The sequence below is a fragment of the Siniperca chuatsi genome, linkage group LG18 (genome assembly GCF_020085105.1).
Source record: "Siniperca chuatsi isolate FFG_IHB_CAS linkage group LG18, ASM2008510v1, whole genome shotgun sequence".
NCBI classification, from domain to species: domain Eukaryota; kingdom Metazoa; phylum Chordata; class Actinopteri; order Centrarchiformes; family Sinipercidae; genus Siniperca; species Siniperca chuatsi.
This window is the reverse complement of record NC_058059.1, coordinates 182,994-199,932: the sequence shown is the minus strand read 5'-3', so window position 1 is coordinate 199,932 and position 16,939 is coordinate 182,994. Positions and strand designations below refer to the sequence as shown.

Below are 16,939 nucleotides of genomic sequence, written 5' to 3'. Positions count from 1 at the left end.
GCAAGGCGGTGAGAGAAGCTAAACGACTCAGAGAGACTACAACACCAGTTCTCAGCCAACGACTCTGCTTCTGTCTGGAGGGGGCTCAGACAGATCACCTACAAACCTAAAGCCCCCCACTCCATTAACGACCTGCGCCTGGCCAACCAACCTAATGAGTTGCTTTGAGAGACAATGGGATAGTCCTGACACCGTCCCCCGTGACTCCATCCATCAGCTCCACCTCCCCCACCTCAGCAGGGGCCTGGGCCTCTCCTCAACTACCCACCCCAGAAGCATCCCCTCCCCTACTGCAACGACGACTCTCTACATCCTGGAGAAGGACGTCAGCAGCCTGTTCAGGAAGGAAGAACCCCTGCAAAGCAGCCGGGCCAGACTCTGTCTCTCCATCCGCCCTGAAGCACTGTGCTGATCAGCTGTCTCTGCTGTTTACTGACATCTTTAACACCTCACTGGCTTCAAATCCTCCACCATCATCCCCGTCCCCAAAAAACCAAGGATCACAGGACTTAACGACTACAGACCCGTCGCCCTGACCTCTGTGGTAATGAAGTCTTTTGAGCTCCTACCTCAAACCCATCACAGACCCACTCCTGGACCCCCTGCAGTTCGCCTACAGAGCCAACAGGTCTGTAGACGATGCAGTAAACATGGCCCTCCGCTTCATCCTCCAGCACCTGGACTCCTCAGGAACCTGGACTCCTCCAGCACCTGGACTCCTCAGGAACCTGGACTCCTCAGGAACCTACGCCAAAATCCTGTTTGTGGATTTCAGCTCCGCCTTCAACACCATCATCCTGACTCTGCTGCACAACAGGCTCTCCCAGCTGAGTGCACCTGTCTCCACCTGCAGGTGGATCACAGACTTCCTGTCCGACAGCAGGCAGCATGTGAGGTTGGGGAAACATGTCTCTGACTCCCAGTCCATCAGAACCAGTTCCCCTCAAGGCTGCGTCCTTTCCCCTCTGCTCTTCTCCCTGTACACCAGTAGCTGCACCTCCAGTCACCAGTCCGTCAAGCTCCTGAAGTTTGCGGATGACACCACCCTCATTAACCTCATTGGTGGGGATGAGTCCGGCTACAGGTGGGAGACTGATCACCTGGTGACTGGTGCAGTTAGAACAACCTGGAGCTCAACGCTCTCAAGACAGCGGAGATGGTTGTGGATCACAGGAAGAACCCAGCCCCACCCGCCCCATCACCCAGTGAGACTCCCCTGTGGAGTCCTTCTGCTTCCTGGGCAACATCATCACCTGGGACCTCAGGTGGGAGCTGAGCACCAGCGAGGGGGGGAGGGGTCACTGTCTGCAGCGGCCTCATAACCCCCGTTACAGTAATACTGTAAACTTTTGCACATTCACATGTAAATATGTTGCACACACTCTAATTTAGGTAACATATCGTCATATTGTAAATATTCTTTATTATTATTTTCTGATAATGTTCTTTGATATCTTACCGTCAGTTTTATAGTTACGCTTCTCGACCTGCAGGTCTTACTTCATGTTTCTTTATATTTCTGTTTGTAAGTCCTCGTGTGGACCTAAAGTCCTCTGAAGTGATGGAAACATGGCTGAGTGTGAGTTCAGTCCATTGACCTCTGTGATCGATCTGATTAACATTTATTGATTACCCGCATCAGAAACATGACATCACTTCCTTTTTCGGGGTCAAGACATTTTGTTGAACGGAAACATAATGCGACCGTTTCACACCTGGAAGTATTTATTTATGACATCACATAGTTTAGAGCCAATCAGCGTCCAGTATGAAACATCTGCGTTCGGCTGTTAAACTTTACAGTATTTACACATCAGAGACTCTGTGGGAGAAAATACTTTCATAACGTTTAACTTGGCTGCAGAAACGATGAGAAGAGTTGTGTTTGTGTAGTTTGCATTTGGGAAACCTGCTTAAGGTGTTAAACTGATCTTTTAACCTCGCTGAGTGAAATGAGATGAATAAACATGTTTTTATTGAATTATTGATGAACCTACAGACATGTGACACAAACAACAGTCCTGCATCATCTTTACATAATTTATTGATCGTCAGTGAAAACTAATCGTTACTGCAGCAGATTGAAGTGTGCGGAGTTTTGTTTTGAAAATCCCTAACAGGAAGTGTTTCGTGTTGACTCAGAGCTGCTGCTCCAGCGTCAGACCGGAAGTCCACGTCAGAACTCAGACCAGAACCGAAGACAAACTGAGTCAAACCCGAACCGCGTCCGTTCAAAAGTTAAACTTCTCTGTTCTTTTGGACACAAAATGGCGGACGAGGCCACGCGCAGGGCCGTGTCGCAGATCCCTCTGCTGAAGACGCACGCGGGGCCGCGAGACCGCGCGCTGTGGCCGCAGCGGCTGAAGGAGGAGTACCAGGCGCTGATCCACTTCGTGGAGCAGAACAAGGCGGCCGACAACGACTGGTTCCGCCTCGAGTCCAACGCGGACGGCACGCGCTGGACCGGCACGTGCTGGTTCATTCACGAGCTGCTGCGCTACGAGTTCCGGCTGGAGTTCGACATCCCGGTGACTTACCCGGACACCGCGCCCGAGGTGGCGGTCCCGGAGCTGGACGGGAAAACCGCCAAGATGTACCGCGGGGGGAGGATCTGCCTGACCGAGCACTTCGCGCCACTGTGGGCCCGCAACGCGCCGCGCTTCGGCCTGGCGCACCTGATGGCGCTGGGACTCGGACCGTGGCTCGCCGTGGAGGTCCCGGACCTGATCAGCAAGGGGCTGGTGGTCCACAAAGAGCGGCAGCGCGAGGCGGCGGCGGAGTGACGTCACCGGACGAAACGTTGAAGACTGAAAAACTGAGCACGTGGACCCGAAACCGTTTCAGCTAAAGTTTAGTTCAGAGTAAAAATGATAAAAAAATGAATAGAGTCTGGTGAAGAGGTCACTTTCATGGAGATCTGACTGGAAATATTCAGAGAAAATGTAAATTATTTTATATGGGGGGGGGTTATTAATCCATATATATATATATATATATATATATATATATATATATATATATATGGATTAATACATTTTCACTGTGTTGGTGTTTTACACACACATGCATTAATAATGCATTAATGTATGGAGGGGATGGAGGTGTGAGGGTGGGGGCTGCCTCATAGGATGGCGCTAGAAAAAAGAGCTGAAATAAACAGATGACATTGTTTTTTAATTATAATTATTTTATAATATAATTATAATATTTATGTCAGTTTGGTTGGTGAAGAGCAGCAGAGGGAAAACAGAAAAATGTTCTGAGGTTTGATTTCAGGACAAAATGGGAAATAAAGCATTTGATGAACAACTGGAGTTTTATTTCATCACATTATTCAAATATATACATAGTTTATTTCAGAATATAAAACAAAATATAATTTAATGTATTTTTAAATATGATAAAGTATTACTATTCATTATATATATATATATATATATATATATATATATATAAAGTACGGTTTAGACTATGAGATAACTTCTGTTATGAATTGGCGCTGTATAAATAAATTTAATTCATATAAATTTTAAATCACTCCAAAAAATAAATGTCGTATGAGAAGTTTGATCAGTGTTGTATTGAAACTGATAACGTATACTATAATAACTGATGTAAGAACCTATATCTTAAATGAGCACCTGTAATAATAACTTTTTCTATCATTATTTCATTAAACATTTTAATTGTTTATCTTTCTTTTCATTCAGTCACGTGTGAAGCTGAAAATCTGTCGAGTATAAATATAGTTTGATGTGAGATATATTTAGATTATTTACTACAATTTAGAATGAAAGCATTATAATCATAACCTGGATCATTAAATAATGAATTTACAAACAATACAATACATGCAGATGCAAATAATTATTAAATTTAAAATACGTGTTGCTGCCAGTAGAAATGTACATGGTCATGTACATTCGATTCAGTTCAGTTTTATTTATATAGAACCAGTTCATAACAGAAGTTATCTCGCTGCACTTTCCCTACAGAGCCGGTCCGAACTCTTTATATTATTATTTACAGAGACCCAACAAATCCCACCATGAGCGAGCACTTGGCCCCAGCGGCAAGGAAACACTTCTTTTAAGAGGCAGAAACCTCGAGCGAGCCAGACTCAGGGGGGGCGGCCGTCCGCCGCTGCCGGTACACACTGTGGTTGGACTGATCTGAGTACAGTCTAAACGCAGAATAATGTAGGTTTGAAACACGTGAAGATGTTTGTCAAACAGTTTATTATAAAGTGAAACATGCAGACAGACTTGTGCGCTCTTATTAAAAGTGGACAAAAAACTATAGAAAGCTGCTACAGAGCATTTAAAGATGACTGAACGCTGACTCGCCTGTGACTCAGCTGTGACTCGGCTGTGACCCGGCTGTGACTCGGCTGTGACTCGGCTGTGACCCGGCTGTGACTCGGCTGTGACCCGGCTGTGACTCGCCTGTGACCCGGATGTGACTCGGCTGTGACTCGCCTGTGACCCGGATGTGACTCGGCTGTCATTCGGATGTGACTCGGCTGTGACCCGGCTGTGACTCGGCTGTGACCCGGCTGTGACTCGCCTGTGATCCGGCTGTGACTCGGCTGTGACTCGGCTGTGACCCGGATGTGACTCGGCTGTGACTCGGCTGTGACCCGGCTGTGACTCGGATGTGACTCGGCTGTGACTCGGCTGTGATCTGGCTGTGACTCGGCTGTCATTCGGATGTGATCCGGCTGTGACCCGGCTGTCATTCGGATGTGATCCGGCTGTGACTCGGCTGTGACCCGGCTGTGACTCGCCTGTGACCCGGCTGTGACTCGCCTGTGACTCGCCTGTGACCCGGCTGTGACTCGGCTGTCATTCGGATGTGATCCGGCTGTGACTCGGCCAGACCCGGCTGTGACTCGGCTGTGACCCGGCTGTGACTTCGCCTGTGACCCGGCTGTGACTTCGCCTGTGACTCGGCTGTGACCCGGCTGTGACTCGCCTGTGACCCGGCTGTGACTCGCGCCTGTGACTCGGCTGTGACCCGGCTGTGACTCGGCTGTGACCCGGCTGTGACTCGCCTGTGACCCGGCTGTGACTCGCCTGTGACTCGGCTGTGACTCGGCTGTTACTCGCCTGTGACTCGGCTGTGACCCGGCTGTGACTCGGCTGTCATTCGGATGTGATCCGGCTGTGACTCGGCTGTGACCCGGCTGTGACTCGCCTGTGACCCGGCTGTGACTCGCCTGTGACTCGCCTGTGACCCGGCTGTGACTCGGCTGTCATTCGGATGTGATCCGGCTGTGACTCGGCTGTGACCCGGCTGTGACTCGGCTGTGACCCGGCTGTGACTCGCCTGTGACCCGGCTGTGACTCGCCTGTGACTCGGCTGTGACTCGGCTGTGACTCGCCTGTGACCCGGCTGTGACTCGCCTGTGACTCGGCTGTGACCCGGCTGTGACTCGGCTGTGACCCGGCTGTGACTCGCCTGTGACCCGGCTGTGACTCGCCTGTGACTCGGCTGTGACTCGGCTGTTGTGCGTTGTGAGGAAAAGACGCACATGAGGGAAACGTGGAGACATTTAAGGGATTTGTGTGTTTTTGAATGTGCTGCTGCTGGACGTTATTCTACCGCAATGCGCTGCAGACAGGAAATGGATAAGCTGCTCACAGCTGGAAAAACATTTAAATAAATGCAGAAACATCTTGGAAAACAAAAAAATAAGAATCAAATCCTAATAAAAACATTTTGATGTTTGTGAAGTCTGACATCACACATATTGTGTGATTTCCTGTTGGTATAAAACGGTATGTTGATATCTTCGTATAGTTCCTGTTGGTGCACTATGATGATTAATTAATTAATAATGAATTAGTCCACACGGTATAGACTCAGTATGCAGTGTGTCTCTGCTGTTAACAAGTGTCGGGGAATAAATTGTGATTTAACAGCTAAAAGGTCAATGTTGTAACAGTTAATCGAAAGATTAACAGCTTAAAGTTTCAAAGAGCAGGAGCTCACTGAATGACTTGTGTTCACAGACTGCAAGTCCTTCTCCATCATGTGAGACGGGGAACATCATCACAACAACCTTAAACTCGTGTGTTCAGAAAGGAGACTTTGTTATGCACGTCACGTTTAAGACCGATGGTTTAATGTTGCTCAGATATAAAACATTGTATTTGTATTTTATTAAAGAAGTAGACTTTCTCTACTACACAAGACAACTTGTTGGATCTAAAAGAGGACATTTGTGTTAAGATTGAAGAAGTTTGTGTTAAACATTAACTATGATGGAGCCTTATGTAACTGTGGTTCGACTAAATAAATATAATGAAAATATTCCTCATATGTTTTAACTGTAAAGAGTCTCAAGGTTCATTGTTTGAAGCTTATTAAACATTTTGCAGAAAGTTTCCAGATTCTCACATGAAAAAAACTAACGAGCTCGACTTCTTTCACTTTGTGTTTATTTGTAGTTTCAGTGTTGATTTAATTTTCAGTCACGTTTCCTCAGTAAACTTGGATAAGCTCCGCCCACTCCGCCAGAGGCCACACCCCATTTTCCTGCACGTTGCTAGGCGACGACTTCCAGTCCCAGCTCCTCACTGGGACGCTCCAGGTGGCACCGTAGTTCGCCGTCACGTAGTCGAGCGTTTCGCATGGAACGCGAACTTTCAGCTCCAGAAGCTCCGCCCAGCAGAGCGAGAAACGAGGGAAAACGTACCTGACGGAAAAAACACAAAAAACTTTATTTATAACGAAGAGTTTTGAGAAGTTATTTAAAGTTAAAAAAGAACTCATACAGGTGTTTTATTACCTGTTAACTCTTAATTTTACTGTGAAAATAAATAAATGCTGATATAAAGACACAAAAGAAAAAAACATTTTATTTACTTGAACTTTCTGCCGCTCTTCGCCTGCGTTCCTCCGTTCCACACGATGTCTCCGTCCTCGTAGAAGAAGAAAACATCCAGTTTGACGTCGTCACTCAGAAAGGAAAGTTCCAGACTGTCCTCCACCTGCATTTCAAAATAAAACACACTCCTTCAAAATAAAATACACACCATCTTCAGAATGAATTAATACCAATTTCAAACTACGACCCAACACAAAAAAAACTTAAAAATAAAACACTCACCTGCTTCACAATAAAGCAAGCACAGTGTTGAGAAAATAAATTGAAAAGAAAAATTGTGACTATGAAAGGTACAAAAACCAAAAGAAGAATAAAGAAATAAAGTTTTCACCTTTCCAAACTTGTGTTTGAGCGACAGGCCGGCGTCCCTGAACGCTGCGATGATGTCCGACCTGAAGTCCACGATGAAAATCCCGATATCGACGTCACGACTGTACGAGATAATACTGCACTGCCTGAACCAGCCTGCAGGGGGCGAGAGACATCCACAGAGACAGAGAGAGAGGTTTAGTTATACGTCTTTATACTGCAGGGACGACATGTTCAGCCGCACGTCTTCATGCCGCCGCTCGCTGTCGAGCTGGCGTCCAGCAAACGATGTGGGCTTTGTAGATAACTGGAGGACCTTCTGGGGAAGACCTGGTCTGATTAAGAGAGACGGCATTCATCCCACTTTGGACGGAGCAGCTCTCATATCCAGAGATCTGGCCGAGTTTATTAGTGGACCTAAACCATGACAACCCAGAGTTGAGACCAGGAGGCAGAGTTGCAGTCCTGCACGCTTCTCTGTGCTTCCAGAGCAGTTACCCACCCAACACTCCTCAGTGACGGCGTCTGCCCCCCGACCACTTAAATTAATAAAACCTAAAGTTAACAGAAGAGGAGTTATACATAAAAACCTGAACAAAAACGCTGAAACAGCACAACAAAACAGGAGAATTAAATGTGAACACTTAAACATCAGATCTCTGTCATCTAAAGCTGTACTAGTGAACGATTTAATATCAGAGTATCATATTGACTTATTCTGTCTTACTGAAACCTGGCTGGGTCATGAAGAATATGTTGCCTAAATGAATCTACTCCGCCCCGTCATATTAATGCTCACATTCCTCAAGGCACCGAGGAGGTGGAGCTGCAGCCATCTTTGACTCAAGCCTATTAATCAATAAACTAAATTATAGCTCATTCGAAAGCCTTGTTCTTAGTCTTTCACACCCGACCTGGAAAACACGACAGCCAGTTCTATTTGTTATAGTGTACCGCGCTCCTGGTCCTTATTCTGAGTTTCTGAGTTTTTATCAAGTTTAGTCCTTAAAACAGATAAAGTAATTATTGTAGGTGATTTTAATATTCATGTGGACGTTGATAATGCCTGCCCTCAACTGGTCCTGATTTATCAAACACATTAACCTTAGAAACAGCTGTAAAACCTGAAATATATATATTAACTGCTTTGCTCCTGTCGATCTTCTTCAACTAACTTTGATGATTAATTCATCTAAGCCAGCAACCTGTCTCTTAGACCCCATTCCAACTAGGCTGCTTAAAGACGTTTTACCTTTAGTTAGCACCTCTTTACTGGATATGATCAATCTGTCTTTATTAACAGGCTATGTACCACAATCCCAAAAATCAGGCACATCCTGTCTCAAAATGATGCCGAAAAACTAGTGCACGCATTTGTTACTTCTAGGCTGGACTACTGCAATTCCTTATTATCCGGCTGCCTGAATAAGTCCCTTAAGACTCTCCAGTTGATCCAGAATGCTGCGGCACGTGTACTGACAAGAACCAGGAAAAGAGATCATATTTCTCCAATATTAACTTCTCTGCACTGGCTCCCTGTAAAATCCAGAATAGAGTTTAAAATCCTTCTCCTCACCTACAAAGCTCTTAATGTTCAGGCTCCATCGTATCTTAAAGAGCTCATAATACCTTATTACCTGACTAGAACACTGCGCTCCCAGGATGCAGGGTTACTTGTGGTTCCTAGAGTCTCCAAAAGTAGACCGGAAGCCAGAGCCTTCAGTTATCAAGCTCCTCTCCTGTGGAACCAGGTCCCAGTTTGGGTTCAGGAGGCAGACACCATCTCCACATTTAAGAGTAGGCTTAAGACTTTCCTCTGTGATAAAGCTTATAGTTAGCGCTGGCTCAGGTGAGTCCTGAACCATCCCTTAGTTATGCTGCTATAGGCCTAGACTGCCGGGAGACTTCCCATGATGCACCTCTCTCCTCCTCTCCCTCTCCGTCTGTATGCATTTTTATCCCATTACTGCATGTTACTAACTCGACATCTTCTCTCTCCCGTAGTTCTGTGCTTTCTCGTCTCTCTCCTCTCTCCTTCTGTCGCTTTCAGCAGGTATTTCTGCCTCCGGAGCTGCAGAGTCTGGATCTGTGGTTGTGGGCCACCTGCTGCCCCTGTGTTCCTGCAGAGTCTGGATCTGTGGTTGTGGGCCACCTGCTGCCCCTGTGTTCCTGCAGAGTCTGGATCTGTGGTTGTGGGCCACCTGCTGCCCCTGTGTTCCTGCAGAGTCTGGATCTGTGGTTGTGGGCCACCTGCTGCCCCTGTGTTCCTGCAGAGTCTGGATCTGTGGTTGTGGGCCGCCTGCTGCCCCCCTGTTCCTGCAGAGTCTGGATCTGTGGTTGTGGGCCACCTGCTGCCCCCCTGTTCCTGCAGAGTCTGGATCTGTGGTTGTGGGCCACCTGCTGCCCCCGTGTTCCTGCAGAGTCTGGATCTGTGGTTGTGGGCCACCTGCTGCCCCCGTGTTCCTGCAGAGTCTGGATCTGTGGTTGTGGGCCACCTGCTGCCCCCGTGTTCCTGCCCGACAACTGCTACTACAGTTGTTGTTATTAGTCACACTATTATTATCATTATTATTATTATTACTACAACTGGCAGTGGTGGACGGCCGCCCCCCCTGAGTCTGGTTCTGCTCGAGGTTTCCGCCTCTTAAAGAAAGTTTTTCCTTGCCACTGTGGCCAAATGCTTGCTCATGGTGGGATTTGTTAGGTCTCTGTAAATATTATAAAGAGTACAATCCAGACCTGCTCTATAGGAAAAGTGCCCTAAGGTAACTTCTGTTATGATTTGGCGCTATATAAATAAAATTGAACTGAATTATGCTGTAATGTTAGCATGTTACATGTCGTTATACTGTGATGTTAGCATGTTACGTGTCGTTATACTGTGATGTTAGCATGTTACGTGTCATTATACTGTGATGTTAGCATGTTATGTGTCGTTATACTGTAATGTTAGCATGTTACGTGTCGTTATACTGCGATGTTAGCATGTTACGTGTCGTTATACTGTGATGTTAGCGTGTTATGTGTCGTTATACTGTAATGTTAGCATGTTACGTGTCGTTATACTGTGATGTTAGCATGTTACGTGTCGTTATACTGTGATGTTAGTGTGTTACGTGTCGTTATACTGTAATGTTAGCGTGTTACGTGTCATTATACTGTAATGTTAGCGTGCTACGTGTCATTATACTGTAATGTTAGCGTGTTACGTGTCATCATACTGTAATGTTAGCGTGCTACGTGTCGTTATACTGTAATGTTAGCGTGTTACGTGTCATTATACTGTAATGTTAGCGTGCTACGTGTCATTATACTGTAATGTTAGCGTGTTACCCAGACAGGTGCCGCTGCTGAGCCAGAAGGGGATGTCGAGGTGAGCAAGTGTTCGGGCGGCCAAATGCAGCAACGACTTCACTTTCCTCCGAAAATCCACCGCCTCCGGAGACGGATCATCAGGGTAGAGCTAAAAAAGTGGGACATTTTGCAAAATAACCTTGAAATAATCTTCAGAAAGGACTCTAAAGAAGAAGTAAACACATTAATCAACAACAACAGAAGAGAAAATATCATCTTTGGATATATTTTTAAAATCAAAACAACTAGCTAACTATCAAGCTAGCTAGCTTGCTGTCAACTGCTACCTGCCACTGTTAGCAACATTTCAAAGGAGAAACTGCACTAAAGAAACAAACAGAAGAGTTATTTAATGAAGACGAGAAGAAGAATTAAAAGATGTCATGTCCTGCTCTGTCTCTTAGTTTTCCCCAGTTTCCTGTTTTATTCTGAAATATTCTCCGTCCCTCATGTGTCTTGTAGTTTTGCGTCCTGTCTTTGATTGCTTGCCCTTATTGGTTTCACCTGAGTCTCATTGTCTCCCCTACCTGAGTGCATTCAGTCTGTGTTCTGCGTCAGATTGTTGTCGTACCTATGTATCAAGCTTTCTAGCCCTTAGTCGTTTGTCAAGCATCCCGGTCTTGGTTTCTTGTGTGTTCAGTTTGGACCTTGCCTGCTCCTTGTCTGTACGGGATGTAGAGATGTCTGCATTTTTTAAATATAATTGGACAGTATGGCGCTCGGCTTGTGGAGCTCAAAGCGCCAAAAAAAAAAAAAAAACATTTGAAAAATTCAACAGCAATGTCTCGTTCCAGACATCCTGACCCGGTTACTGAAGATAATCCACAGATCGGCTGTGAGCAGTTTCATGTGGGAACTATCGGGAGTATCTCGTACAGATACAGTCCCATTATATTCAAAAAATGCAGACATCTCCACGGCCGGTATCTCCAAAACTCGGAAACTCACACCAAAACAACCTAGATGGAAAAACAGCACTTCAGGTGAGAAATGTGTATTTTTGGTTTGGAGGTGGCGTCTCCCTTTAAGGAGGAGCTTAAGGAGGAGCTATATATATATATAATATATATATATATATATATATATATATATATATACACACCTATAGAGCAGGTCTGGGCCGAACTCTTTAAAGTACTGACACATTTAAAAATTTAGTTTGTGTTAATTTTCAAACTGTTTTACTTTTCGTCACTTTCTCCCTAAAATATGGTTTAAAAACGTTTTGTGTGATTTTCAAGCCAATTTTAAATTGTAAAATTATTTTTAATTTAAAAATGTATTTTCATTTTTAATTTATTTTTAGACATTTCCTAACATCACTTTTTAAAATAATTTTTTAAATTCACATTTCCAAGACGTCTTTTTCTCTCTCTTATTTCCTCCCTTTCACAATAAAAGTCCTGCGTTCTTCCTGACCTGCAGGAAGTTGCGGGCGTCGCGGTAACGGCACTCCAGGAAGCGGGCGTGTCGCTGCTCGGACAGAAAGCGGGAAACGTTGCGCGGGATTCGAACGTCGAGGCCGTCCAGGACCGTCAGGACCAGCTCCGGCCTGCAGGGGGCGACCACACAACAAACATTTAATGTTATTACACAGATACAACATAATATTTAATCCGCTGTTTTATTAACGACACCTGGATTTAGAGCGACGACAGCTAAAGCTTCGAAGGCAGCGCTGCTTTAATTTTAAACTTTAAATTAGCAGCAAAAACAAACTGATTCGTCTTTAACTCAGATTATTCAGATTATTCAGTTTTCAGGAAGAAAGATCGGATTTCTCTGCAGAGGCGGGGCCAGAGGGACGGATATTACACTGACTAAACAGTTTAACTATTAATAATATACAGTTTATTATTAAGAACGAGGCTGAACACACGTCATTTTACAAATGTTGTATTATAATAAATAACTGTTATAAACAAAGATAATTAACACATAACTGACCGATAACTAAGATAACTAAAGAACTGTTTTCAGCTGCAGTTTCACCTGTCGTAAGCTCCAGCATGGCGTCCGTAGTCGAGGAGTTTGAAGGGAGCGAAGCTTCGGTCCATGTTGGCTTTGAGGCGTAGCGCTCCGTGCCACAGGTAGTTCCCGCTCCGCTCGTACAGGAACACCACCTGGGACACAACACATTTACTCACCTCAAACAACAACCACCTGACAAACTCCCAAACATAAAAATCAGAAATACGTTATTGATCCCCGACGGGAAACTCTCTGTGACAGCAGCTCGCCGTCACGTCAGTCACACAGGAAGAGAAGCAGTAGCAAAAATATATAACACACTGTAACACAGGTCAGATACGTTCAGTACCGAGCGGGTTTACCGGTTGATGAGTAAAATGCACAACATCCTGGACGAAATGAGATTAACTCAACATGAGAGTGACAGAAGAAGCACCAACTCAAATGAGCAACTTTCACAAAACAAAACAGAAACACCTGAAAACAAAAAGCTGAAAGCAAAACGGATTCGATCACGCTGAAGATGGCTGCCGACTTCCTGCTCGCTGCTGCTCGCAGAGTCTGTGGTTGCTAGAGGTTTCTGGTTTCTAAGCGTTTCTATATGGTTGCTAGGTGTCACCAGGCGATGTGGCCCCACCCACCTGGATGATGTAACCGTGGAGGCGGAACAGGAAGTGCAGGGGGATCTCCTCTCCTGATAGGGTGTCCAGACTGGCCAATCGCGGGTCCTCTCCTCGCAGCTCCAGCCGCTCGAAGCCTTTCTGCTCAGCGGCTGATAGGAAGCCGGGCTGAAAACAACATATTAAAATAAAGTTTATACAAAATAGGAATTACATTTAAAACCACTCTTAGGGTGGCGTTATTTCCCCACTTTCTCTCGGGGCCGTGACACTTCACACACTCACGTCATACTTCCACAGGTTGGCGTGCAGAGCGAAGGACGTGATTGGCCTGACGGTGCACAGGAAGCTGCAGTGCGGCTCACGCACCAGCCGGTCGCGCTGCCGCAAAGAATCCTGGGAGAGCAGTGTAAGTGCGGCGGTGTCGGCGAGGAACAGCGGCAGCCTGAAGTGCTGAGCTAAAGCCAGAAACTTCTTCACTGTTTGCTGCGGAAACACACAGAGCAGGACGGTTACCTCGGCGCCGAGGCTGATTCAGAATCAGAAATACGTTATTGATCCCCGAGGGGAAACTCTTTCGTTACAGCAGCTCGCCGTCACGTCAGTCACACAGGAAGAGAAGCGCTGAGAAAATAGAAATAATAAGTCCGCATCAGGCAGCATGCACGCACATACTCGTGTACTAACGTCACTACTGAGAGGACAGCAACGCTAAAGGTGTTCTCACAGAAAGAGACGCAAAAAACCAGTGATGCTAACAGTGATGCTAACAGTGATGCTAACAGCAGGGACACTGCTAACATTAGTGCTGACTCACCCATTGGACGTCGCTGGCGGTCAGGTGACCTGTTCTGCTCAGGATGTGAGGGCCAGGCTGCAGAAGAAAGGCATGTTGGGAAATGAACGCTGAAATCTGATGATTTCCTTTTTAAATGTAAAGCTCATAAAAAGCTTCACTAACAGCTGACGTGTTGCTACATTCAGGCCTCCTGATTGGTGGAAGCTGTTATGACGCTGTTGGCCTTCCATACCGTCAACACACTGCAGATTTTATTGTTGTTGATTTCATAAAAACACTAAACAGACACTTCGTATTTTACAGCTTCTGTCAGCAACAACAGGCACAGGCGGGGAAAAAGGTTTATTATGTGAAAATGTACATTTCTGAATTTAAAGTGTAGTCATAATTATAATGAGCCCTTATCATTCCTGCTTTCACAGAGATACAAAAGCTTTTACTGATATTTATATTTTAAAATATTAGCTTTTACTAGTGCGGTGTAGTGTTGACAGTAAGATAGTGACAAAAGCAGTAGATAATAAAATCTGTTTAGTAACTTACAAGAAACCTCTTTTACTTGATTAATGATCAATATTTGTGAAAACAAATATTAGAAAAACGACTCAATCTTTGAAAAGATGTGATGAAGGATTTTATTCCAAATCAATTTTATTTTAAAAAGGTAAGATCTGAAGTGGTGAATCTAAGAAATCCATGTTTGTTAGTATTTATCGTAACTGATTTATTGATTCTTCTATATAAAACTAAACAACAGCTGATTAATAGATTTGATCGCCTGATTAGAAGTAAGAACAGACGTTCTTCCGACTTCGGTGTGTTCATGAGCTTTGAGTTGTAATGTGGAAACAACATGGACGCCACAAAGAAGGTGTGTTGTATGTTATTGCTCAGAGCGTTTAAACAACACGTGATTCTCCCGACACCACTGAATGCAGCAGAGGTCGCAGAACTCCATTTTGTTTATTGTTGCTCACAGCGACCACGGCCGCTCTCATCGGCGTTCTTGTGTCTTTGTGAAACGTCATCATTTGCGGCCCAAGTGTCCCAGTACACAAGAACGGTTAACGTTCCCGAAGCGTTCCCGACGCCCATTTTATCGAGGATGCAGCAGCATCAAATATCCCAGCATTCATTTCGGCTTTCAAGCGAAGAAAACGGGTCGGTTTTAGCCGCACTTCCTACGAGGTGGCGGTTCTGCTGGGAGACGCACGGAGAAGACTCAACGTATGGACGCCGAGGACCTTTGATGGAGAAACTGCTCCTGCGAATGAAAGAGCCGCTTCCTGCAGGCGGCTATCTGCTGCTGGTCTGCAGACCGCCTCCCAGCAGGATCACAGGCGGACTGGACGGGGCTCATGTCCTCACCACGGCAAATGGAAACCAGCTGCGAGTGAAGTGTCCTTGAGTCCTCCTCCACTGAGTTTAGGATGAATAAATGTCGTTAGCTGAATCTGCAGCGTCCTCTCGGCCTCTTCTCTGGACCCAGGCGGCTTCACGAGGACTGGCAGGGCTAATGATGGCGGCTACGGGAATACCAAGTACTCAAACGAAACGTTTACAAAACCTCAATATCTTCAAGTCTTAGTGCGCTTCCTCGTAGGAAGCGGGGCTAAAACCGAGCGGTTTTCTTCTTCTCGGCTCGCAGTTACAGGTCACGTGACGAGCACAAACGGCTATCAACACAGAGACAGTGGTCGTTTTGGCACAGCGGTGTAATTTGTTTACAGTAGCTTCACTTTGGACAGATACCAAAATAGCAAAACATAAAGTGTCTTAACGACATAAAAAGTGACAGATGTCAGAAATATGTTGCCTGAAGATTGAATACGGTGTGTCGGGTTTGTCCGATCATTGATCGGCAGCGACGTAACGATTGTTTGCCTGGCTGGCCGGAGGATTTGGGCTCCTGGTAGCTAACGCGCACTGCGGTATTCTTATTTATGCTATTAAACGGCCATTTCCCGCCAGTCAAAGGGGCGGGGCTGCTTTCACCCAAAAGGGGCGGGGCTGGACGCAGGGGCAAAGTGCCCGGATGCGCTGCTCATCTATACGGTCCGGTAGGAGGCTCCGCCCTGAGTTCACAAGCAGGAGCTCCGACCGGAAGTCGCGTTTCATTGGACGTTTTCTAGTCGGAGGTCGGAAGTTTTCGAGTTGTCTGGAGCGCAGTATGAGAAACGCCTGAAGTCTCACCTTGCTGACGTACTTCCTGTAGTAATACAGCTGGAACAGCAGGAACACAGAGCTGCTGACGATCAGCAGCGATAAAACGGCCGTCCGGTTCACACGAGGCATCCGGAAACACTGCACGGTAACCTGCTCATCGTGACGTCTAAACCGAAGCTCTCTGTTCGGGGTTAACGGCGGCAAAACCACACAATGGCGCGAAAAACACCGAGCTGTCCGCGGCGTCAAGAAGCGCCGCCATCTTTAAATCAACCCGAGGAGAAGCACGACGCTTCCTTCTTTCTCTGCTGTCGTTTAACGGCGGGTCGCAAACAGCATCAGGGGCATTACCGCCACCGTCTGGAGCGGAGTGTGGATCAGAACGGTTACTACTTCATTACATTAAATGCTTTCTAAAAATCTGAAAGTATTCCTGTACTACTTCACCTGAACTCCTCTGCAACACACACACACACACACACACACACATATATATATATATATATATATATATATATATATATATATATATATATATATATATATATATATATATATATAAAATACTTGCTCCGCCGCTTCCTGAAGCACTTTGCTGTTTGTGTTTAATGTTCAGACCGCTTCCCGCTGGGACCTTCACAATAAAAGCCCGGGCGACCAGACCGCTTCCCGCTGGGACCTTCACAATAAAAGCCCTGCTGAACTGAAACACAAACAAGGCAACTTATACTAAATTATACTAAATTATTAAGATTCACAACAAGAGAGGAATAAATAAATGACACAAATAAAATAGAATAAAAAATCAATAAATTAGAGAGTACATTT

At 45.6% G+C, this 16,939-nt stretch overlaps 2 protein-coding genes across 3 annotated transcripts; one reads left to right on the top strand and one right to left on the bottom strand.

Moving 5' to 3' along the window:
• The first annotated feature begins 330 nt into the window (after positions 1-330).
• Positions 331-3,309, top strand: ufc1 (ubiquitin-fold modifier conjugating enzyme 1). The gene has a single exon (XM_044175315.1). It carries the CDS (start codon positions 2,268-2,270, stop codon positions 2,781-2,783), a length of 516 nt encoding a protein of 171 aa, XP_044031250.1. The 5' UTR covers positions 331-2,267; the 3' UTR covers positions 2,784-3,309.
• Positions 3,310-6,426: 3,117 nt separating this feature from the next.
• Positions 6,427-16,397, bottom strand: fktn (fukutin). Of its 2 annotated transcripts, XM_044175307.1 has the most exons (10): positions 16,139-16,397; positions 13,964-14,020; positions 13,432-13,632; positions 13,168-13,314; positions 12,548-12,678; positions 11,975-12,107; positions 10,535-10,664; positions 7,224-7,357; positions 6,871-6,995; positions 6,427-6,700 (listed from the first exon to the last, which is right to left on the bottom strand). In XM_044175307.1, exons 1-10 carry the CDS (start codon positions 16,238-16,240, stop codon positions 6,487-6,489), a joined length of 1,374 nt encoding a protein of 457 aa, XP_044031242.1. In that variant the 5' UTR covers positions 16,241-16,397; the 3' UTR covers positions 6,427-6,486. The 2 variants fall into 2 exon arrangements, with proteins under 2 accessions (XP_044031242.1, XP_044031244.1); XM_044175309.1 differs by lacking the exon at positions 13,964-14,020 and having other exon boundaries at positions 16,139-16,389.
• Between the last annotated feature and the right edge of the window lie 542 nt (positions 16,398-16,939).